The sequence below is a fragment of the Cotesia typhae genome, unplaced genomic scaffold (assembly GCF_013202065.1).
Source record: "Cotesia typhae breed Kobodo isofemale line unplaced genomic scaffold, CoteBio_Ctyphae scaffold_13, whole genome shotgun sequence".
NCBI classification, from domain to species: domain Eukaryota; kingdom Metazoa; phylum Arthropoda; class Insecta; order Hymenoptera; family Braconidae; genus Cotesia; species Cotesia typhae.
Genome location: NW_027423774.1, coordinates 18,402,257 through 18,428,149, shown reverse-complemented (window position 1 = coordinate 18,428,149; position 25,893 = coordinate 18,402,257). Strand labels below are relative to the sequence as shown.

General features: G+C 29.9%; 2 protein-coding genes across 3 annotated transcripts; one reads left to right on the top strand and one right to left on the bottom strand.

Annotated features, from left to right (window-relative positions):
* Nucleotides 1-17,988: 17,988 nt before the first annotated feature.
* LOC141534758 (uncharacterized) lies at nt 17,989-20,927 on the bottom strand. Of its 2 annotated transcripts, XM_074254315.1 has the most exons (8): nt 20,862-20,927; nt 19,863-20,770; nt 19,598-19,701; nt 19,251-19,503; nt 19,004-19,147; nt 18,793-18,896; nt 18,462-18,714; nt 17,989-18,195 (listed from the first exon to the last, which is right to left on the bottom strand). In XM_074254315.1, the coding sequence occupies exons 2-8, from the start codon at nt 20,164-20,166 to the stop codon at nt 18,074-18,076; spliced, it is 1,284 nt and encodes a 427-aa protein (XP_074110416.1). In that variant the 5' UTR covers nt 20,167-20,770; nt 20,862-20,927; the 3' UTR covers nt 17,989-18,073. The 2 variants fall into 2 exon arrangements, with proteins under 2 accessions (XP_074110416.1, XP_074110417.1); XM_074254316.1 differs by having other exon boundaries at nt 19,863-20,904.
* Nucleotides 20,928-21,097: 170 nt separating this feature from the next.
* On the top strand, nt 21,098-23,132 carry LOC141534113 (uncharacterized). The gene is made up of 2 exons (XM_074253250.1): nt 21,098-21,681; nt 22,671-23,132. The coding sequence occupies exons 1-2, from the start codon at nt 21,373-21,375 to the stop codon at nt 23,130-23,132; spliced, it is 771 nt and encodes a 256-aa protein (XP_074109351.1). The 5' UTR covers nt 21,098-21,372.
* The last annotated feature ends 2,761 nt before the right edge of the window (nt 23,133-25,893 follow it).

The following is a 25,893-nucleotide window of genomic DNA, read 5'->3' as shown; positions in this document are numbered from 1 at the left end:
TGTATACAAGTATTAGTTGAATAATATAAATTCACGCGACATAAAGGTACGTGTGAGCATTTAAATACACTTTAGCTGCTTTTTCACCGGGTCTCCTTCAGATGTTGATGACGACTATGACGAGTTATTGCTAGTACTCACTTCAGAATGGGGTGGAATAAATTGAGAGAAATATAAAAGACGTATGTGAAGGAGGCTCGTAGCATTGTTACGTGATAAAGCCACGTGTACATTTATTTTATTGCCATTATATACTTAGGTATACATTTAATATATGTAATTGTAACATGTGTACATTCAAAATTCAAATTGCTTCGTGAATTTAATTATTCTTTTATAATAATAGTTGAATGTTCTACATTCTTTGAGTGCACACTTACGACTGTTCAATTTTTATTTTTATTTCAAAAATTGCTTTCTACACTTTATCAAGCTTAACCATATCACATTATGTTGTATTATCGTATATTATTATAATTTCCCTGATAATCTTAGTAGTGTGCATGATAAATCACCACTGCATGTATGAAGTTAAACAAATTTATAAACAAATATTTTGCTGAAAATATATAGTAGTCCGGTAAAAGCGATAGGATTCATTTCGTGGCACGAGCGATGATAATCCTTTTGGGTAGAGCCCTGCTGGTATAGAGCCACAGAGGAGTACGTATATGAGAAAGAGAGAGAATATTCATCCCACAGTAAAACGTGGCCGTATGGTATACAGGAGTGTTTGTTTTATGTCAACGGATCAAATAGGATTTACGGAATTTGCCGACTCTGATCCTTTTACATTATTAACGGTTCGTCGGTCCGCCCCTTCTCCCTTGCCACGTTCCCATGATCATTATACTCCTAAACGTGTGTCCCATCCATAGAAATGACACTTTTATCGATCAATTGTATTTTTATACCTAATATTTAACATCTATGGAACATTATTGTCCATATTTATGTCAATTTATGTATATGTATCTGTATCTAGAAATGTTAATACCTCGAATGAGATCTCGATCAGTATCGAAATGTCGAATTAAAATCTCTAGACAGGTGCCTTCAATGCTAATAAGATCGCGATTCGATTCCACTCGGAAGAGGTTTGCGTGGCTCATAATGTCGATTTTTCTCACATATATACGCTTCATACTCTTTATTTTTGTGTTCGATGCAGATTAAGATGCGCTGATAAATGGTTACCGTGGCATGTTAAGAAATATGAGAGAAAGAGGGAGTCTAATGTATTGCATTATTAATATTGCTCATATCTTTGTATCGCCTAGTGATATCTTTCAGTAACTGGAATTGGAGTCATCTAACCGAAGTGAGCCACCACCCCGTTGGAAGTAATAAAATAAAGGTGGAAGCTTTTGATATAATGTCGCAGGAAACGCAGATGCGTAATGCCTGGCTCCAGTGCCCACGACACCCGTCGTTGATTATTATAAAGAGATTACTCATAAAACGAATAACCATTCGCTAATTATAAATATAAATTTTAGTAGTACACCAGTTGATGTTCGAGGTTCTGCATATCATCAACGGGTTTTAACCTACGAGTATTATTGGGCGGTTCGTGATGTTACTCAGACCGCCTTAATTGCCGGATATACTGCCTTGACAACTACTACCTTTAACTCAGTCCAGGGCCCACTGATATAGATAGAATCAGCCAGGAGCGCAGGATGGAGGAACCCCTCGACAAAAATTCGCTGAATATACTTAGCATATGTTGATAATGTTAATTCCTGTGTTATCGTAGTGGATTTTAGTTCCCGAGAAATACTTATTATGTCCAAAAAGGAATTTTTTTATCAATTGATTAAAGTGTTAAAGTGAATGATGTGATACTTACAACCCATGAGTGGAAGGTAATTGCAAGCCTTGGATAATTGCATCAACGCACACGGAAAGTAAATTACAGTTGAAATTACGATGTTAACGTTGTAATTCGGAACTAGACCTTGATTATTATTATCTTGATGTTTTATTTATAAATTTAGCATTAACGTGACATTTCTTACAATATTGGAATCGTAATTTTAACAAAATTTCTTTGAATTCAACACATTGTTGTAAAAATTTTCTGATTTAGCCAGAAATATCTATATATAATTTTTGGCGTCTTGATCTGATCTGATATAAAAATTTAAGTTCCAAAATCAGATCTCTCTCTTTCTTTTTTTTTTTGGTACATAAAATAAAAATTGGTTTAGTTGTTGATTAAACTAAAAACGAATATCAGATAAGCTCCTTGAGATAATAAAAACAAAATATTTATATTTTAAAAATTTGACTCTCTTGTAAGGAGACGATTTCGCGATTATGCGTCATCTGTTGGAAATTTTTAACACTAATTTTTGTTGAAAAATTATGTATGGGCATATGATTGCAGCTTTTCATTTCTCTTCTAAACAAAGATTTTCGAAAAAAACGTTCTGCTACGTAAAAGATTTTTTAATTATCTATTTTATATCAGACCATTTTTTTTGAAATTCTCATTTGTCTGTTGAACACAAAAACGACGATGTTAAAATCGTAAATTCGAGTGAAATTTTCTTTCTCAGCATGCACATCATCGAGCAGCAGCGTAAATTCGATTTGACTTATTATTTAATAAACTCAATCTCCCTTATTTATGTATTATTTCGTTTATCTTATATATCTTATATATACTTTATTCCCTGGGCTATCAGACATCGGCCCTTGGTATTTTATTTGCTGGTGTAGCAGGGCAGTGAATTTAAGTTATAGTTTGGGCCACTTGTAGGTTTTCGACTGGCTTAAATACGCTTCGATTGAACGGCAAACGGCTCGCTGAACTGTAAGGGACAGTTAACTCGGGATACTGGTTATTTAATCTCTAATCCTGGTGGCACTCGAGGGTGACTTTGTCAGCGATACATGCATCAAAAAGACGTGATGTTGCCCTGGTTTGCTGTGACCCTACACCCTACACACTATACCTATATACTATAAATTGAGGCAGCTTCCCCATGATGTAACCCCTCGAAATATTTTTAGGGGATTCGGCTCAGCAGGAACTAACTTCTACACTTCTACACTTAACTGCTGCAAAACCAACTAGCACACAAATCTCAGCATTTACTGCCGAGCAAATCACCCACTAAAATTCAGCCTTAAATTCCTACGGCTAAGACTTTTACTCTATTGAATTTTATGACTTTTCTTTTCTCATTTTATATTTATTAAACTTTTTTTATTATTTATATTTTTACAGTAAAAATTATTGTGTATTATATGCGTAATTACAGTCTGTGTTAAAATAACACAAGGGGTGTTTAATTTCAATACTAATTTTGTGTGGACCGTATTTAACACAGAAATTGTGTTGATCTTACACAATATTTAATACTGTGTATTTTCTCTGTGTTACCAAGAAATGATCCTTGTTTTTTTGTTTCAGAGTGAAAAGCTGGCACGCAAGATGCTAAGTAGTGGTAAATTTTACACCGTAGAGTCTTGTAGTGTTGGATATGAAGATGAACAAAAGAAACAAGTGTGATATGAGCCCGAGGGTTAAAATGTACACCCAAATAACAGCTCGGGCCGCGAACGAGACCTGGCCTAGGATATTATTATCGGGTGAGTTGTGATTCGAAAAATGACACAAGGTTAAGATTTATCGTGGTACCCGCACTGTGATTAGGTTCTTCTTCATCCTTATGATGGAGATTTACATATACAATACCTTCGGATTCTCTTTATTTATATTTATTCTTATATATGAATGTACTTTCATTTAAATCCTTTTATCGGTCTTTTTTTTTTTTTTTTTATTCTCTTTAAAATAATATTAATGCAATCGGGCTTGCAAGTATTTTGCGCATTAATTAGACTCATTTTTTTACATCGTTTGCAATATAATGAAAATCGTTCTGTAATATACTATCAAAAAAATTTCTATTTTTACAGCAAAAAAATTTTTTTCTTACTCTCTGATTTTTTAATTTAAAATTGAAGTAAAAATTAAACTAATGATTTTTATTTCGCTGAAATAATTTATAGAATATTTTTATCTGTTTTTATCAAAACGAATAAGAAACGAAAAAGAATATTTTTATTTGTTTTTATCAAAAGTTATTTCGATTTTTTTAGTCATTCAAGTGTTCCTTTTAACGAAGATAAATTTCTTATATCCCAAGAAAAATGATTCTTATAGTCAAGATAATATATCATTGTCGCGATGAATGATATATCTTATCTGTAGGGTTCACAAAAAATTTTCCGTACTAACAAAATAAGAAAAACCTACTCTTTTTATTTTCAATTTCATAAAAAAGTTTTATTTTTTAATAAAAAAAATTAAAAATTAAATTGAAAAAAAAATTTTTTATTTAGATTGATGATAGGTTAACGAGATAATAAGTGCGTTTTGTTCACCCGTCCGGTAGCTCTCTAGCTGTTCCGGAAGATGTCCAACATATTGTCATAACCTTTGTACGGAGCCACCCATATTGAACCCGCCAATTCACGCGCTTATAGTATATATTTCTCCTTAACCCCAGACCCCCCATGGGAACATTTCACACCGGTAACCACCGTTCACCCTCTCTTTAAGCCACCCTCTTACGTTTATACAACGTCAATTTAGTCAGGGATGGTTTACTCCTGAATTTATCACGTTACTTCACTATACACACTCTCATCCATCTATATCCCATATGAATATAAATACACTTTTTTTATATCTCATCTTCAGTTATTTTGTCCATAATTTACGCAACAAAATTTTTTAAATATTTTTAACACTTATATAATTTATTCATTGGACAAAAAAAAAATTTTTTTTTTGAATGTCGGATGTCTATTAATACTCTACACAGAAAAAAAGCTTCATTTGAACCAAAAAAATATTTTTCTTCCTAATTATTCTCTTGAGAGAAAAAAAATTTTTTTTTGACACAAGAAATTTCACTTCTTCCAACAAAATTAATTCTCTTGCTTCAAGAAATACGTATCTTGCTCCAAAAAATTTAGTTCTTAATAAAGTAAATTTTCTTGTCTTGAGAAAATTTTTCTTTTGCTCCAAAAAATTAAATTTTTTTCAAGAAAATTTTCTTAAGCCAAGAATTTTGTTCTCCAGTCAAGAAATTTTTTTTTCTCCTGCCTAAGCCGAAAATTCAAATTTCTTCCGCTTGCAGCCGGAATAAAGCAGCAGTTTCTATCCTCGGAATAAATGAACGCGGACGCGCAATAGTGCCTACATCGGCTCTCACGCATTGTACGTTCTCTCTCTAACACATGATCTAACACATTTGAAGGCATAGTACGCAATAACAAAAGTACAAAATCTAAAATGGGTATTGAGACTGAAACAAATAATGAAGAGTTGGATGCGTTGAATTTAATATCTCCTGTCGTCAAAATCGAAAAGTGTACTATTAATCATCTTACTATAAATTACACTAAATAATATTAGAGTTATAGTTTGAAAATTTCAAAAATTATCATATTGTACCAAAAAAAGGTTGATTTATATAAAATATGTTAAATCACCAAGTCACTAGAATTATTCTTATATTAAAATTATCATCTAATATTATCATTAAGATTATCCATAATTATTATTAAATGAATGCTTATAATTACTATTAATATTTATCAATATGATTATTTAAAGTTATAATAAAAATTATTCTGTTATTTTCATAACACTAATTATTTTTTTTAAATATCTTTACTTAAATAATAATTTTAAATTGTATTTTTTCTTGACTGGGGGGGCTCCGCCCCCCAACCCCCCGCCGGGGCTTCGCCCCTGGACCTCTTCCATAATTACCTACGATGCTATTGCATTAAAAGATTCGCGAATTTTCGGCTTGGCAGGAGAAAAAATAGTATGTGTGACACGGGACGAAAGTACTACATCCTCACCCGCGTGTTTGCCACCCTCGCCTTCGGCTCGGGTGGCAATCACACACGCGGGACAGAATGTAGTACTTTCGTCCCTTGTGGCACAATATACTATTTCTGTATACTAATCTCTCTAACAATATAAGAATTTTTAACTGCTGATAAAGTAATTTTATTTTTATCATCAATTTTCATTATAATAAATATTTTATTGAACGCTATAAGAACAATTTAAATATCACGGTTAAATATGCGTTATACACATTCATAAAGTACAACATGTTATTATTAATTTGAATCTAAGTCTGTGGTGATGTTTATCATGAAAAATGCTGATGGGACGCAGGTGTTTTATCACCAGGGCGTGTGGTGCTCTGAGCTAACGGTTGTACAAAATTCGCGTATTAGAAAACATAAAACATATTACATATAACCAAATGCTGGTAAATAAAAGTATAAAATATAATAAATAATAATGTAACATGTAACTTGAATAGTGATAGATGCATACAAAACTAGGACAGATTAAACCGTTGATTTAATCCCACTAACGATATTGTTGTGTATAAAAAGGACGTTTAAATGTGACTATAAAAAAATAATAAAATTATTTTATATATAATTAACAAATTATTTGTACTATATTTACGTGGAGGAGTAACAACATAATTTTTCAATATAATGTTTAATGCTTTATCAAACTATCTTGCTTTTATAGCAATGCATGTTTATAAAAAACGCATTTATTTTTGCGTTTATATCTTTTCTTGCTAATTTATATGTACTGACGTTTTATCTTAATGCTTTTATCAATCCCTAGTTACCAAGATTTCATATCACTAATATGATTTTTACATAGTAATTGCGGTTTCAGTGAAATGTTTATTTGCATAAATATCTACAAATTGATGTTTTAACTTAATTTCATGCTATAACTATTTATTTATTTAATCAACATTAGAGATAATTACGGAATTCTTGAGTTTCATTCAGAAAAATATTAAATTGGGGAACAAAAAAATGTAATCTAAAATTCTGATTTCTTTGATACTTTTTAGTCTAAAATCTCCTCTGGTACTGGTACGGTTTTTGTTCTAAGAGATTTCCTTTTGTGTGAGTCTCAAACTGGTACATCCTCCCGTTGAGGAGATGAAGATACTGCTTAGAGGGCGGATTCTTTATGCACTATAAATCGTGTTAGCAACCATTCATGTACTATAGAAATATAAAAGATGCGCTTTGTTTTATGTTGTGACTTATTATCATAATCATAGTACGTATTAATTTTTTTTACACTCTTGTTGAACTTTTGAACCGTCTGTGTAAATTTTCAACGAGTTGGATCGATAGCACATCAATGATAATAAATTTATTGTACATAGTTACGATTTTTGTTTGAATATTGATGAAAAGTAAGATAAGACACGCGTTCATTTTTTTTGGAAAAATTTTGGTAAAAGATTATACAAGAGTCGATTAATAAAAAGACAGTAACAAGTTTTAATTTAATAACGAATAAACATATGAAAACATTGAAACTGTGTTATCATTAATTAGTTTTTTTTATGAATCATCGATAAATTTTTCTACGGAATAAAAGTTATTTACGGATAGTTTTTTTATAACGATTATAATAATAATATACTGAAAATTTTTCTCTCATAAAAACATTTGATAATTAAATTTAAAACTTTTATGAGCAATAAAAATATTAAATAAATACATTTTTAATTTATATTATCACAATATTAATTGATGAGAATTTTACATACTTTACATTACGTTAATTGTATTTTTAATGATCATACATTGATTTACTATGGTAACTTCCGTTAGAGGTTGTTGATATATAAGCACGTATGTTATGTTGGAATAAGTCACAGTAACAATCAACGAAATTTGGAAGGCAAATAAAGTGAAAGGAAAAGTAATAAACAGTATGGTTGCTTCTAACAAAGCGCTGATATTGATATTGATAATTTGCACGATATTTATTTTATTAAAGACGACGAATGCTTTCTATTCTTTTGATAATGGAATAGAGATACAATATATTCATAATGATACATACATAAAAATTGCGGGACATCGGTTTGAAACTATGGAAGAAGTTAAGCATTTCTTTTTGAGATTTGGTTAAAGTATTTGTGAGAAAAATCAGTTATTGACAAAATAAGGTAATTATTCTATCATTTTAAAATATTATTAATTCAATAAGTAAGAATAGATTAAAAAATATTGAACATGATTTTATATAGATCCGTGATTAGATATTGTGCTTTTATTCCTTAAATTTAATGCTGATAAATTTTATTACCTCATTGCATCATAATCATAACTTTCAATTAGTGCAACATATTTAATTTTAATAATTTCTAAAACGATAACTTAATAGCGTTATTAAAATCAAGTTCATTATTTTTTGTTATTATTCATTATTATGTTAATCATTATATTAAATTATTTTTAAATGCTTTAAAATGTTACGTATATGTCAATATTATAATCATAATTTTGAAGGAAAATAATTCTTTAATTGATTATTTCAGAAAAGGCAATTCTAAAAAATTTTATCTGTATCAATAAGAAGTTATCTCTGCAAAAGACTCATACATTTTTGAATTTGGTAATGGATTATAATTAGTTCAATTTAAATGAAAAAAATCTATAAAAATATTTATTTGGATTCATGTGAAAATATTTTGGATCATTTAATAAATCTATCAGTTTTATTTTTAATAAGTTCAATTTTTTTATATTAACTAAAAACCTTTGTTATAAATTTGAAAGTCATAGCTTTATCCTTTACCACACTTTTTTTACAGACGTAGAAATTTATTTTTATTTAAAAACAGTCATATTGTTTTTCATAATGATTTATAATAAGATCATAAAAATTTCTAACTATAAATGCGTAACAATAAAAGTAGAAATTAGTCACATTGACAAGACTTAACCATTCCCACAGATATAAAAATTAATCCTCTACAAAGGACTGACATGTCTTGTCGAGATCGCGTCGTAATTCTCGCACTTAAGGGCTGAAAGCACAGCCGATCGAGTAGAGGGTATCGAGTTGAGTATAGGGAGATCCGCTGGTGTTCCCATATCACGCATGCAAAGCTTGATGTATCGATGCTTTATGACGGCACGAGTCACATGAGCACACACAGACCGCCTACTACCATCATCACCACCACCACCCTTGTTCGGTGTTTCTGCGTTATCCCCGGAGCAAAGTCACCCCTAATGGTCGGATTATGTAATTTCCTATATACATGCCGACGTAACTGCGCGAGAACGAGACGGAGATCCCAAACCCAAAGAGAGACAAACATCTCACATCTCACATATCAGCATATAAATCCTTATTCATACTTAACTTATAGAGCATTGAGTCAACGATTAATGCCAGATTATTTTTACTGTCATGATTGAGAGTTTTATTTTCATGATACCACTAAATATATACATCACATCCCAACAACCTTTTGTCATTCTATACATTATATGTTTAAAACACACACACACACACACACACACACACACACACACACACACACACACACACACACACACGCACGCACGCACACATTTATTACCATTATTATTATCATTATCGTTGTCATTATCAACTCGTCATCAATCATTGCATAAGTAATGAGAAATTGAGTAATTGAATATATTTGCAGTGAATTTACTGTCTAGTTGATTGTCCTTAGATAACAGCCAGACTCATTCTTTAAAAAACCATTATTATTTATATTTATAGACATATATCTATACCTTTTTGAATATATTGCTCACTTATTTGCATTGATAAATCACCGTCAGTAGCCGGGTACTAAAGATTCCTTAACACAAAATATCAATGATGAATAACAAGAAATAATAAATAATAAAAAAAACATCTATAACAAACGACAAAAAAAATGTCGTTAGCTTGCGACCATTTCCCGGCGACATTTAACTTAACTAATAACCTAAACGCAGAGCCACCCGTCTTTCATTCTGCTTCGAAATCTATTTCATCTATCTAGATAACTTCATCTCCATCTATCATATTGGTATCGACTTCGACTGTCCAAATCTAAGCGATACGACATAACACGACAAAATGACTACGAGAAAAAGGTTCAGTTCACTATAAAAAATATTCGATCAACTCTGGTCTCATCACAAAGTTATATTCTCCAGTTTAGTTTTGTTCAGCTTCTCCTATCCAGTTAAGGTTCTTGGTTATTACGATACATATCTCGCCGGGAAATCTCTTCAAGTGGAGCAGGATATGGCCCTTCATAGATGATACATCCTTCTTAACTTATTTTTCAACTCATTTATTTTTTTTCTTCATATCCGTATTAATATATGATTTTTTTCCATTTAAAATTTTTTCTAATTTGGCCATACATGTTTATATATCTGGCTTTATCGATATGTGATCAAAAATAATAATTTCTATCCATATATGGCCCATGTCTGACCTGAAAAGATCATATGCGTTCATATATAATTTTTTGACTAAAGTAAATGTTAAAAATGTCCAATAGAGGTCGAATGGTCTGTGAATCTTCTTTTTATAACAGAGTCAAACTTGAAGTTAAAAGTTTTAAAATAAAAATAATTTTTTTGATTTTTTTATAAGGAGCTTATCTTTTAATGCTTCCCAGTTTAATCAACTACTCAATCAATTTTTTTTTCATTATGATACATGTTAATTGACGTACGAATTTCTAAAAAAATATAAATTTACAATTAATTATTTTTTTATTCTCATACATAGTTTGACACACGTTAAATCTTATCCACGGTATTATTATTTGTATCAAACTCTCAATCACAGTGACATTTTTAGTAAAATGGTTATTGCTTTATTGTATTTGCGGTAATTGTTGATAATTCTATTGTTTTGCACATATTTAGCAGTGCAAAGTGTCATCTACCGTTAGGTATGAGAAGATTGTAACTTAATTGTTGGAATGCAGGAAAAAATAATGAAAATTTACTCCACACATTGTTTTATGATAATTATAATTAGCTGTTTATGGTTTATGATTATAATATATAATATATAATATATAATATATAATATAAATCGTTGTTTGTTTATAATTGTAGTCGTCGGGTAATTAAAACGAGTAGCCTTCTCACGATTGTTAACAATTGCTAAAACAGTTTTCATCTGGCTTCTGTCAAATTGCTCGATGGATATAAAATAATTGCTTGGTATAAGGTATACCCTGATAGCCACCTTACCTATAACTTACTGTCAATCTACGTCCGCAATTTGAAGCAAACTTGACGGAAAGAGTTGGCAAAGAGAGCGATTACCTATTAGTTACCTACAACTTACTCTGCAAATAGACGCCAAAACTTGCTGTACAAGTAATCCCTTCAAATTGTAGTAAAGTTGAAAGGAAATTTAACTACAAGTTTGATTGTTAACTTGTATTCAAGTTGCGGCCGTAGATTTCCGTCAATTTGCTTACAACTGTTGTTGAGAGAAGAATTACCGCCAACTTGATGTATAAATTAACCGTAACTGCTGGAAGTCAACACTTACTGAGAAAGCGCTGGCTATCAGGGTAACTTTTATTATTATTCTCTCAGCCTATTAAGCTTGTACATCGGCATCTCGGGTTATCGCTAAACTATACTTGTTTCTTCGTCAAAGACTTGTTATTTCCCTCTTTTATTTATTTCAGAGCCCTCTTCTGGTAGAGTATTCTCTTACTCTTAGTCCTTCAGGTTCTTGTTATTTCTTTCTTGGTCTTGGTTCTTCTTTTGCAACCCGAAGAATCCTCATCACCTGAGGCCTGAGTGGGAATGCGCCGAGTGGGAATATCTGACGATAAGTGCGATAAGTTAGGGAGAGAAAATAAGTAAAGAGATGTTGAGGCAAAGTAGACGCGATTATACTTGTTACTTGCTGTACTGGGGAATAATGACGAGCAAGATCATAAACTCGTTTGTGGCACGTCGCTACTTCATAAATCCTCTAGGCGATAAATATATTAAATGTTCTCTAACTATTTTTTTTATTAATTCAATACTTTGATCTACGCTGAATTTATTTTTTGTGCTCGTTAAAAGCGTGGATAGATATTGATAGCTCTGTAATCAACCAGCTGTCGTAGGAAAATTTATTCAATCATAATATTTAAAATTTTTAGTTGACTGTTTGTGTATACATGTTATAAATTTGTTGATTTTTTATTTTTAATATTTTATCAAAAATTTTATAATTGGATAATTATGAGAGTGAATAATCAAACATCGAATAATTTTTTAATTATTGAGAAGAAAAAAAAATATTTATCATAAAAATAATAAATCAGTAGCGAAACAGAATGTATAATCGTGTTAAAATAATCTTACATTTGGATGAAGTACGTATGCAAAATGAGGGGAAAATACGTAACCACCGGTAGGTCAGATATCGGAGTAAGCATAAATTCCTCAAGCAACGTGACACTCGCAGTGGCATAATCTCGGGCTGGGCATGCCCAGGATGTTAAATTTGCGTAACCGCGAGCAGCTCTCTAAACACGCAACGAGAATTGTGTATTTACTGGTAGCTCCGACTACATTTATCTATACAACGGTTATAGTTAGGTATGGTATGGTATGGTATGGCATGGCATGGTATGCTATGGACAATGTATACCCATTGCATTGCATTGCATTACATGTACACTGAATACTGAGTAATATTGTATCTCAGATTTATGGGACAAAGATACTGGCCAGTGGGTACTATTTGTTATACAATCAAATCACTCTTGACATAAAGACCCGTCTGTTAATTAATTTTCGTCCCTAATTGTACCTAGAACTGTTGTTTAATCGATTCCAAACATCACCAATAATGTCTGCCGTTATCATTTGATTAACGTTGTCATACATTCGGGACAAAAATAGTAAAAATGAAATTTAATACTTATTGAACCACTCTTCATCTTCATTTTTATATTCTTCAATAATAATTACAGGATTTAAGGATTTAGGACATTGAATAAGAAGAAAAATGTTGAACTTTAAGATTGAATTTTTATGGAAGTATTACTCGTGTTTGACGTATTCAAATCCTGGTTTTACTTCATCTTCATCTTCTATTTTATAACGTTTTAAAAAAGTTCTTTTTGTAAATTGCCTCCGACAAAATGACTTTTCGGAGATGGATTTTATTTCAAGCAGGATTAATTGCTTTTTTTTAAACCGACAATTTTTTTTTTAATTTCAAAAATAAAACAATTAAATGATAATTCATTAATAGTTAAAATATGAGAAAGTTGAGAAAGCATTGATGATAGAGATCAAATGATTCTTTGAAACAGGTCCTCATTTACCATTACATTTTTTTACTATTATTAATAATAATAATAATTGTTTTCTTTCATTGTTAATAATCATACATTTAGGATCCAGTCACACAACCGATAAATCGATTCTCTTAAATCAGAGACAAAAATAAATAAACAAATAAATAAATGTATATACAAGCAGCAGCGTACGTCGCACATTTATTTACGTCAATGAAATATATTGCCAAAAATAAAATAATAATAAAAATAATGGATAAAAAAATAATATTCGTGCATGGGGGCGTCACACACTTAAAGTTAACTCTAACCAATGGGAATACAGAAGATTGCGTGACATAGAACGGTCTTTTCCACGGTTTACTGAAGGCTCCACCTCGCGAGCACGCGATTGTTCTTTATACATATAATAGATTTTGTTTTATTGTGTATATCTGTATTATTCTTTTTTTATGTTTATACCTGCATATTTAAAGTATATAAATAACTGAAGATTCGCATAAATATATATTTATCAAATCCCTCATTATTACATCACTATCAGATTCAGTAAAATTATTATTCATCATTATCCAATGTCAGTAAAATTGTTAGCGACAACTGATGATAATTAATTAATTTATGTGTCTTACAGTTTAGACAGTTTCAATAAATTATTAAGCTTTCTTTTTTTTTAATACATATTTATTCATCGTACATCTACCAGTATACTTTTCATCAGACTGAATAATGTAAGTAGTCTGAGGAATCTTTTATTCAAAGATGGTATATATATCATGAAAATAAATAAAATATCAAAGTACTGATCGTCGATTAATTACAAGATCATTTATAAACACGCCAAGTTATACGGAAACAGTTGTTCAACTTCTTAGGACTGTCAAATGGACTAATGATTCCGGAGGACTGTTCCATGGATTGTTCTACTTATTTGAATATTTAACTTCAAGTAATAAAAAAAAAAATTAAATAAATAAATTTCACTGATAAAAAATTAGCTTGATTCAAAATAAAAAATTTTAAATCAAGAAAATTGTTTTAAAATACTTATAAAAAAAAAAGTTTTCAATTTTAAGAAATTATTATCGATTTCAGTAAATTTCATTTGGTTGAAAAAATGTTCTGCTTGATTTAAGACAAAATAAAATTTTTTTAAATGACTATTTGGCTCAAGTTTTTGTTTTGAAATTAAGGATTTTAATTAGTAATTTTTTAATCAGTATTTTATTTTAATAAAAAAATAATTATACTTGAAATTTAAAAAAAGGAAAATTTTAAATCATTTGAACAAAAATTCTTTAGAATTTGTCACTTCTTTCGTCCGTTAAAAAATTCAAAGCTTCTACTCTTGAAATTATACTGCACAAAAATAACTATTATTTAGCGAGAGTGTTATTGCCTTTAATTCCTTCATATAAAAACGCTGCAATTTTTTCCTGCGCAATTTCCAGTGAGGGCAAAGGTTGTTAAGCATAGCCACCTATGTACAATGTAATGATAATACAGTTCTGAAGAACTCTTTAGTGCACTCGAGGGAGTAGTACTTATTGTATGACACGCGCTACCACTACAGATGCCCATAAGCACTTGATGGCTTTCATCAAAACCGACCACGCATATGCTTCGAATCAGTTGCGAACTCTTTGCTAACGATCACGGGGGTCGATACCACCCGGAAATCTCGAAGACCTTCCGAGCGATTTCGAGGCTTCGCATCCAATCTAAATTTCTATTACACCCTTTACTTTGACCTTCACTTTTATTTCCTTTAAAATTTTTATTTCTGCAAAAATTTATTCAAAAAATTGTGGTAATGTTACAAATTTTCAAGTTATAAAATGTTAATAATTGTGACTGACGTATGTTCCACGTCAAAACTGCAACATAACTGAGTCGTGCTCATGTTCATTGTTCTTATTGCTGAGAGTAGCATAATAGAGGCTTTGGTTATGGTTTCTTGCTCTCGTATGCAGTGTGGTCGTTGATAGGCGGTCCTAGGCCACCCTGATGTCAGGGCAAAAGGGTCCAAGTGTCACCCGGAGATCAGGGGATTCAAGTATAATATAATACCTATATCATGCACACTCTACAAAGAATATTCTTCCGGTCTTCATCACTTAGACACTGTATATCAAATATTAAATCAACTTTTAATCTTTGCCCTTTGTTTTAGCCATCATTTTTCTTCTATGCATATAAATTAATCTTTTTATGGTAAATAAGTGAATATGTCACTAATTTTATTGCAGGTGTTAATTTTCATTAAGCAGTTGCTTTTATAAAGACTATAAAGGGTCAATGAAGTCATTAATGTAATTGGCGGTTTTAATTTTCATTTAAGCTGCGGTTTTTATTCAGTAGTCACTGAAGGTGTCATTAAATTTATGCACCGCAACTTTCACCAATTTCATGAGTTATTTACAGTTTAATTACTACAATTTTATCATCAATAAATTTGGGAATACTCATTTATTTTTGTAATTAATTCATTAATTAAACATTACATATATTTTTACCCTAATAAAAAAAATTAATTTAATTTGAAAAAAAGAATTTTGAACGAAGAATCTAATTTTGAAAAGCTTGACCATGTTAAATTAATTAGAAAAATTTTTGAATAGAGTAAAATTTATTTGAACTAATTTAGAAAAAATCTTAACCCAAGAAAATTATTTTTAAAAAATTTACTCTTAAATCAAGTAGAAAAGTTCTATAACTAAAAAATTATACTTTAAAAACTTTTTCTGGTTAACTCATAATAATTAAATCCTACAAAATAAATTTCTAGGATCTCTTGAATAAAAAGAATTTTCCTCCCATTATAGAATCATTGAATAAAATTAATTTTGATCTTTAACATTTCGAGTTAATTTCCACAAGTCGTCCCAGTTAATTACCAAGGGATGCTTCAAGCAACAAATAAAATTTTCTTGCTTAATCTCGTTAGAAAATGAAATTTTTTTTTTAGTTAAAAAAATAATTAAATGGAAGCCAGTGAATTGACAGTAGTGTAAATAACTTGGCTGATAAAGATCATCAGCAGAGAGGTTTGTTTAGAGTCGGATAGACGTATATATGTAGAGGAGGGCATTGAGGACAGAGAATTGACGTTGGAGTGTACATATAGCTGGAGTGTACAGAAAGCTGGAGGTACTCACGTTAATTTGCGTGTTCAACGGATTGAGCACCTATATATATCTATATCTATACATATATAAAGAGCAAGTCTGACACAGCCCGAATACTCGTCTCCTCGTTGGTGGTGGATATGGAATGGCGACCGCGGGGTGATGCGCGAGTAGAGCGGGCGAATGCGATAACGGAGGACTCAGTTGTCTGATGGCAAGATGGCGTCCTACGATAGTGACGTTACGGAGGGTCGGAACGCGGGTTCTCTGACTCCGTGTGCTAGTAGGTGTGCGACTACTACTAGTACATACTATAAGACCAGTAGAATCAGTATTACCAGTAGTGGTAGTAGTTGGGGTGCTACTACTATTTGATTCCACTGAACTGGTACTGGTACTGGTGCTTCTGGATGTGGAGTATGGAGCAGAGAGGGAATCAGAGGCAACAGTGGTGGTGAGGAGTAGAGAGAACACGGTAATATTGATCGCATCTCCGTAGACTGCAGACAGCATCTACCCTCTGTTGACGGGGTTGTTACTCTGGCTCTTTGAGTTGAAATGAAGCTGCTACTACTACTACTATTACTACTACCACTACTACTGCTACTATTCCTGTTCTGTTCCGAAGCTTTTGCTGCTATGCTCTTGTCTATATTATCTATGTAAACTAATACATTGCCATCGCGACTTGCATAAGACAAGATGCTGATGCTTATAATATAGCCAATGACCCTTTGGTATATTTTTTTGATTAGATTTTCTTCATTGCTTTTATTTAAAAGCTTATTTTCGAAAAAGGATTAGAAGAATAAGAATACTTGAAGTTCCGAACGGTTTTCTTCGAATGAATTTGTACAAAGAAAAATTCCGTAATTTAAATCAAAAAAATTTTCTGTAATATTAATATATTTTGAACAATTTTTAAAAGTTGAAGAAACTTCGAAATTTAGCAAGTTTTTTAGGAAGCTTTCAAACATTCTATATATATTTCTATGAGAATTTTGAACCTGACACGTGGTCATAAGGGTAGTTCCAGGGCTCGTATGCATCTAAAATTTTTTCTCAGCCTGTTAGATTATTGTCTACGTCAATCAACTGAAAGACAGTTATAATTTTTCTATGTTTCTTTGTCACAATTCAAAAATAGAAAAGAGTCGTCAGCTCTAAAGACGTAAATTTATTTTTTATTCGTTTGTTAAAACACCCCGAGTCGAAAATTCAGACCCGTTTAAAATGTATTTTTTTCCAGCAATTCTCAGAAAATTGAGTGGTCAGGGAAGACTCTGCTCGATCAAACGCTATATAAACCGGAGACCTGGTTTGACTGTAAATAGTGGAGTTTTGTCCCGTTCTGACAGAATTACAGTCAAATCAGGCGTTGAATAATAATAATAATTCAAATAATAATTATTATTTTTGTTATACCGTGCCTAGGGACGCAGGTTCGAACCCTACTAGGAACAGAATTTTTTTTTAATAATAATAATAATAATAATTATTATTATTATTATTGTTATTATTATTATTATTGACACTTTCTGAAAACTAAGTTGACAATTAAAAATTGTTATATTTATGTTCATTTTTTATTCGGCGAGTTAAATCTTAATTTTTTATAATTATTATATTTGAAATGTTTCATTTATTCATATTTTTTAATTTTAAATTATCTTGAAGATTATATTAAGAATTACATTAATTATATTAAGAATAATTATAATAATCATAATAGTAAATAAAAAAATAATATTAAGAAGTTTTTGTGCTGGGTATTTTTTTTCCTTTTCTTTTATTTGCTGTAAGTATATTGATATGTTCTGCAAAATCGTTATCCGGGATTACTACAGAATTATTTATTGAACATGCCCAATCTGAAATAATTTGAGTTCATTACATATTCATTTATTGACTTAGCATTTTATTTTTTTTTATATTCTCAATATCAAAATTTAAGCATTCAGTTTATTTAGCTAATCGCATTATACATGTCAATTACAACTAATATTATACTTATGACCAGCGTTAAAATAGCAATTTTTTCATTATAAAATTTATAAATGTATCATCTTCTGGCTTGAATATTTTTAATTCTTGACCGTGTAAAAAAAAATTAAAATAGAAACAATTTTTGACTTACCATATAGGGCCCGATATAATTCAATGTTGATACCAGGAAAATCGCCACGAGTCCCTTTTGCAGAATAATTTCTCAATTCATCACCGTATACCTCAAGTAATGTTTCTTTTACCAACGTTTTCCAATCGTAATTTCCTTTTATGATTTCACTTTTTCTTTCTATATAAGCATAAGTACCTTTTGAAAGATAAATTTCATAATTTGGACTTATTTTCATTTTTGATTTCGCGGGCTCAGTATATTTACTTAATATCTGAAAGTTATTGAATAAATTATTTCACAACATAAAAGAATTAATGAAAATGGACAAATAAAAATTGATAAATAATACCTCATGCGTTTGTCTTTGAGGTAATAATTCTCGCTTCTGAATCTCATAAGATTCCTCAACGACTTTTACAATTCTTTTGCAAAATAGTAAATCTTCTTCACTAACTGAATAATTTGAAATTAAATAGTTTAATTTTATTAGTTGTTTTAATCTTAACGTACACACAATGACAGAGATGAAAATAATTTTCTTTTGAAATTAGACAACTTACTCCTATCTGGTGGGTGAGAATCGCTGGAATTCTTTGGTATTATGGTTACATTAGCCCTTTTATTATAAGACAATTTGTTAATCGTAGTATTATACATTTTACTCGTGATAATAATATTGGGCCCAACTTTTTCTTTTATCCAATCTATAAAAAAATCAGAGTAATTTTAATTCATGAATAAAAATTAATTAATAATAAATATAAATAATAAATATTTTTATATAACAATCAAATAAAACAATTATACCAAAAATAGAATTATACAGCCTATCATCAATTTTTGGACGCCTATGACGATTAACAAGAGTTCCCCTTGCTGAATAATTAGAAATATTATCACCATAAATTTCTAAAAGAGCTGATTTGACGATGGTCTCCCAATCGTCATTTCCTTGACATGCCATTTCAATTCTTTTTTTTACATGTAATGGAAAGAAAATTGTTGAGTTTTTGGCTATTTCAACCATACCATCTCCAGGCTGAGTATAAAATTCAGGAATCTGTATCAATTGATAACTTAAGTAAAGAAATATAATTATGAAAATATAGAAAATAAAAAAGTAATTTTTAAATATAAAAATTAATTTCTTTTACTTCGAAAACTTTAGAAGACTGTCTATTGTAACGTTCATTCGACTCATAAATCCGGGTTAGGGCTTCTGCAACCATTTGCATAAAAGTTACATCCGTTTCCCGTACTGAAAGTGTAAATTATCACAATAATAAATATACCAATATTTTTAATATTTATTACAAACATCTATTAAATTATTAATATTTATTGATAGATTACGACTATTTTATTTTCATTTTTAAAAAATAATAATACCCAATCACTATAAATAAAATTAAAAGTAACCTTCGTTTTTTAGAAAAGCAACCATCGATCCAATATTCGAATTCTTCTCTGTGCTCTCAAAAACATTTGATTTATCTCCACTCGTGTCAATCTTAGCAAGTACTGATGGCTCCAAGTATAATTCTTTGGTTGATTTATTCTCCGTAATTGGGTGAAAGGTAGTGCTAATATTGGATAACAAACTCCATGGTCGGAAAATGCCAGCATTTTCTTTTCGATTGATTTGTGTTTGATCAGAATATGACAGCAATGGATTATTACAATCTTCATTTGAACTCTTCAACTCCAATAGATCTGATGACATAACTGGTGGTATATTAGATTCCTCAACTAAAGGATGAAAATCCTTGATAACTGGAGTATTTGGAACTGCCCAGTTACTGAAATAATCGTTAGTCCAAATAGAAGATAAACCTAACCCATTTTCAGTTGGAACTTGCAAATCAGTCTCATCAATTATTGATCTTTTAACACTTGAAAGATTTGAATATTGATTTTCACAAGCAGTTGTAGAAAATTGAGCGTCATATTGAGTATTAACATCATCACTTTTATCAATATCAACATTTACAGGACTATTGTCTTTCTTAATAGATCCTATGTAAGGTTGGATCTATGAGTCATTATATTCAATAGCTCGTGTCTTGTTTTTTTGCGTAGTTTTAACCTTAATTTTTTTGTCATGGTTGGTGAAAAATGGCGGATCATCAATCGAGAAAATAGGAGCTTGTTTGTCAATTTCTTTTTCTGTTTCATTTTTGTTTTTCTTTTCAAATTCTTTTTCAATTTTTTTGAAACATCTATTACTTTTTTTTGTTGTACAATAGTTTCACTGAACATTTTCGTGTTCTCATCACAAATATTGCCTTTATTATCTAACTTGATTTGGTCTAGCTGTTCAATCGTAGCTATTAAAATAGAAAAGTTTGTTTTTATAATTTTCAAATATTAATCATTTTTACCTAGAGTTATTTTTTATCAAATCGAATGTATACTTACCACCAAATTCAATTATTTTTGCAAAATAAAATTTTCGTTTTCCGTCACTTCCTTCCCACCTAATTCTGATGTTGACATTTTTTCCCGCTTCGTTTTAGGTATTTTTGACAATTCTGTAATTGTTTTTGTACCTTCGACAATCCACCATATCAAGACATATTTATTATTATTAACTTTTTCGGTCGTTTTGGTGCCATAATAATATTTAATTTCAACTTTTTTCTTTAACAATTTCTTCGACGGAGTAAATACAACGAAAACTACATCTCAAAATGGCGACTGACGATCTACTTCCCCAATCCCCACTAAGTTTCCTTTAGGTAACGTAGAATCGTGAATTACTGTCGGTAACAGGATAGATTACCTTACCATACTCTTTTTTAATACTTGCGCACTCAACCTCTTTTGTTGATTACTATTTATTTTGTTGTGCAACAAACATATGATTTAGAGTATTTTTTAGTGGAAAACGATAATTAAAAATTATTAAAGTGAAAATACGACACTGAAAATGGTGAGAAGGAATTCTAGAAAGTGTTATAATGACTACTCAAAAAAAAGAAAACTTGATTGCTTGAGGAGTATTCTCAATGATGATGATGACACCAGTGATGACGAAAATAATGACAATGAATTCAATAATCAGTTAGATCGCCAAATTGTTAATGTAATTAATGAAGTCAATGACAATGATGATATTGAAAACAGATTAAATGGACAATTGGACAACTTTATTGTTAATGAAGATCATGTAATCAATGACAACGATGTAAACAATGTTAGGTTAAATGAACAAGTCAACCAAGTCAATGCTTATGAGGTAAAATTAATATATATTAATATTTATTGTTAATTACCAATAAAATAACGGAAAATTACATGCATGAAATAAGAAAATATACATGATACTAAAGTTTAGTGACATTCGAAATTTTTTTATAATTTTATACCAATTAAATTATTATGAAAACAATTTCATTAAAAATTTTACATGTGAAAATTATAATAATAATATAGTTAGCCAGCATTGTTAATTTTTTTATTTTGCTTAATTTATTAAATTATAACTAAAAAAAATTTTTTTTAAATTGCACTTATAGTTTTTGAAATTTTTAACAAATGATAAAATTTTTTTTTAATGTTTTTATCATAATTTTTTAATAAAAAAAATCATAAAAATTTATTGATGTCGGCTAACTTCATAAAATTATTAAAAATTATGAGTGAAAATTTTTTAAAACATTTTTTTATTGTAATTTATATTTTATAAAAATTAAAAAAATTGATAGCTGTCAGCTAAATTCAAAATCATAAATATACTGTCAATGCAAGTCTATGAACAATTGATTTGCTATGAACAATTATTGAGGTCATGTGATCTGACGTATACTCCAATAAGTTGTAACATCTTTAGATATTTATGTAATTGCTAATTGCACATAAAGCTGTAAATTTGATCGTTATAAATATTTAACTTTTTTAAATTAAATGAAATTTTAAAATGACACTGAAGTTGACAGATATTAAAAATTTTTTTATAATTTTATAATAATTAAATTATTAATAAAAAAAATTAATTAAAAAGTTCAACGTGTGAAAATTAATAAAAATTACAAATGAAAATTTTTAGAAGCATTTTTTTTTATTGTAATTGATTTGTTATAAAAATTTAAGTTGACAGCTGATGGCTAACTTCAATATCACAATTTTCAATATCATAGTTTTAAAACATAATTAAAATTTAACATAAAATATAATTTTATCAAGTACATTAACTAAAAGGTAATTAAAAGAATTTTTTCACTATAGGTTGAAGGTGCAGAGAATGTGGATGAAGTAGCTGATAATATACATGACGTACGTGACATTCCAGAGGAAAGTGATCAAGATGAAATTGATGAAGAAATTTTAAATAGAAATGACATTATAGAGGAAAGTGATCAAGATGAAATTGATGATGAAGTTTTAAATAGGAATGAAGAAAATGAGGACAGTGAAGATGAAGTGGAGAGTGATAGTGATGAGGAGGAAGATGATGAGTTCAGAAATTTAGACTATGAACAACTGTTATATCCTGGAGAACCGTTGACAGTAAGTCAAAGCATGACTTTGATATTATCTTTACTTACCCGACATAATGTTACCCAAACTTGTCTGGGTGATATTATTACTGTCATCAATTTACACTGTAATCACAACGATAATAATTGCTTCAAAAATAGTCTCCATAAATTCCGCAAATTTTTTCATTATCAAAAAAGGAAAAATTAAGAAAAAAACATTTTTACTGCTCCATTTGTCAAAAAAATTTAAAAACAGAGAATGAAGTATGTGACAACTGCGAATCAACTGAAACTACTTATTTCGTCGAATTGCCTGTTAAAAGTCAGCTGAAAGAATTATATCGAAGACCAGGATTTTACGAATGTTTGCAACAACGTTTTCATCCTGATGTAGATAATGGTAATCCTCATATCGATGATGTGTACAAAGGAAGTTTGTATCAAAAATTTATTGAAATTGGGTTTTTAGCGGACAGAAATAATATTTCTTTAACTTGGTACACCGACGGGATACCCGTTTACAAATCCTCTAAAGTTAGCATGTGGCCAGTATATTTATCTATAAATGAGTTACCTTTTGCTGAGCGGACAAAACGTGAAAATTTATTACTACTTGGATTGTGGTTTGGATCTGAGAAACCTAACGCTAATAACTATTTCAATAAATTCTATAAACAATTAAAAAATTTATCTGAAGGTATTCAAATTACTTTGGCTGATAATCAGATCATAGAAGTCAAAGCAGTATTACTTATAGGAACTTGTGACCTTCCAGCTAAGTGTCAATTTTTAATTTCACTTATTTTATGGGCAATTATGGTTGTCCATCATGTTTATGGCCAGGCGAAACTTATCACTTGCCACCTGATGGCAGTTCTCATACTCATATTTATCGGTACACGCCGGATCCTCAAATGCGAACTTCAAGAGAATGTGTTACCTTTGCTCAACTCGCATTAAATAATGATTCTCCTCATATGGGTGTCAAAGGACCCTGTGCTCTATCTAAATTAATGCCTGATTTCATCATTGGAACTGCTATAGATCAAATGCACTGTGTTTTTGGTGGTGTGGTTAAAAACTACTATCATTATGGTTTGACCCGAGCAATAGAGGTGAACGTTACTCATTAATTGATATGTCAAATATCATTAACAACCGATTAATTAATATTAAACCACCCAGCTTTGTTCATCGTATGCCTCGCTCCACGGAAGATCTCGTACACTGGAAAGCATCTGAGCTTAAGAATTGGTTCTTTTATTATGCTTTACCAGTCATGAAAGAAGTCATGCAACAAGAGTATTTAGAACATTTTTCTTTATTAGTTGCTGGAATTGCGCTTTTAAATTTAGATTCTATTACAAATGCTGATATAAATATGGCGTCGAACTTTCTACACAAATTTGTACGTGAATTTGAAAATTTATATGGTTTAAAAAATTGTTCCATTAATGTTCATCTTCTAATACATCTACCTAAATGTGTACTTGCTCTTGAACCTTTGTGGGCTAACGATTGTTTTCCATACGAAGATTTGAACGGTCAATATTTAAATGTAATTCACGTCACATTGATTCACAAGTGGTGAGATCTCATAACCAGCAGTTAAAGGTTCAAAAATTTTTTGAGCAGCTACCAGAAGGAAGAATGAAAGATTTTTGCACTAAGCAAAAACATAATAGTAAAATTTGTGATCGACTACAAGACAGATGTTATACTGTAGGCACTTATAAAATTTTCAATGAGACTCATAGAATTCCTGAGAGTGTTCAGCAAGCTCTAAGAAATTTATTGCCAGTACGAAAAATCGCAGAGTATTTCCGTTTATTAAAAGATTCGAAGCTTTATGTGTCTGAACGATACACTCGAGCAAAACAAATGTCATCGTCGTTTACTCTGTACAAAGATCATGCTGGGTATCATTTGGGTTCAATTATATGCTTCGTAAAATTAGATTACTGTCAATGTTTGAATCCTGATGATTGCTTGAATCATCCACCTGCTCATCAGGCGATTATTCAAATGTTATCAAGTGAAAAAGCATTCAACGCAAAAGGTGACCATGATGTACAGTACGAATTTTCATTTATCTATAAATGTTCAAGAGTGGAAAACTTTGTGTCTATTCCTATCGACCAATTGATTGCCGTTTGTTTTGAAGTGAAAATTGACAACAATTTGTATATTGCGATGCCTGTAAATTCTAACAATACTGAATAGAATCAAAATTATTTTGCTAATAAAATTATATTTCTACTAAAATTTCTGTTGAAGAAATATTTAATTTTTTTATTATAATTTAATAATAATAATAATAATCCTTGTAAAGTTTTTTTCCGTAAAATTCTTGTGTTTTTTCAGTAAAAAGGTTCAAATTTTTTGAAATTATGATCAAAATTTTGAAACGGGCATATTTTTCATTTGGAAAATAATTTTTTGATAGTTTAATATAAGATCATCAGATAATAAAAATCCACTCAATTTTTGTGTGCATCACGTAAAAAAAAAAAAATTATTAGTTTGATTAAAAAAAAGTAATTTTCAATTCAACAAAATCAACTTGAATTTTCACAATATATCAATATATTTTTTTAATTAATTAATTAAATAATTAATTAATTAATTTAATAATTAAAGAATATTAAATTTATTTAAAAAATAGTTTTTTTTTATCAAATCAATTTTGTTTTATTTAATAAAAAATAATTTTTTCAGTTTTTTCATGACAATAATAATAATTATTAATGTTATATTAGCTTTATTTTCATTATGATTATTCTTTGGACAATATTTACATTGAAAACGGAACTCAATGGAGCTGTTTTCACTGTATCTTTAGTTCACTCCGAATTTCACAGTCAAAACAGGCGTCTTCTAAGGCTGAAAATTGAACTACAAAGGATTTGGAAACTTTTACAGTTAAAACGGGTCTGATATTTCGACTCGGGACGTTCAAAACTTCAGTC

Excerpts from the sequence above, each read along its gene's own strand:
- LOC141534758 (XM_074254315.1), bottom strand. The coding sequence starts at position 20,166 with ATGTCATCAGATCTATTGGAGTTGAAGAGTTCAAATGAAGATTGTAAT. Across the intron at positions 18,715-18,792 it reads CTCAAAGACAAACGCATGAG|ATATTAAGTAAATATACTGA; the intron begins GTATTATTTATC and ends AATAACTTTCAG. Across the intron at positions 18,196-18,461 it reads ATTATATCGGGCCCTATATG|ATTGGGCATGTTCAATAAAT; the intron begins GTAAGTCAAAAA and ends AAATTATTTCAG.
- LOC141534113 (XM_074253250.1), top strand. The coding sequence starts at position 21,373 with ATGGTGAGAAGGAATTCTAGAAAGTGTTATAATGACTACTCAAAAAAA. Across the intron at positions 21,682-22,670 it reads ACCAAGTCAATGCTTATGAG|GTTGAAGGTGCAGAGAATGT; the intron begins GTAAAATTAATA and ends TTTTCACTATAG.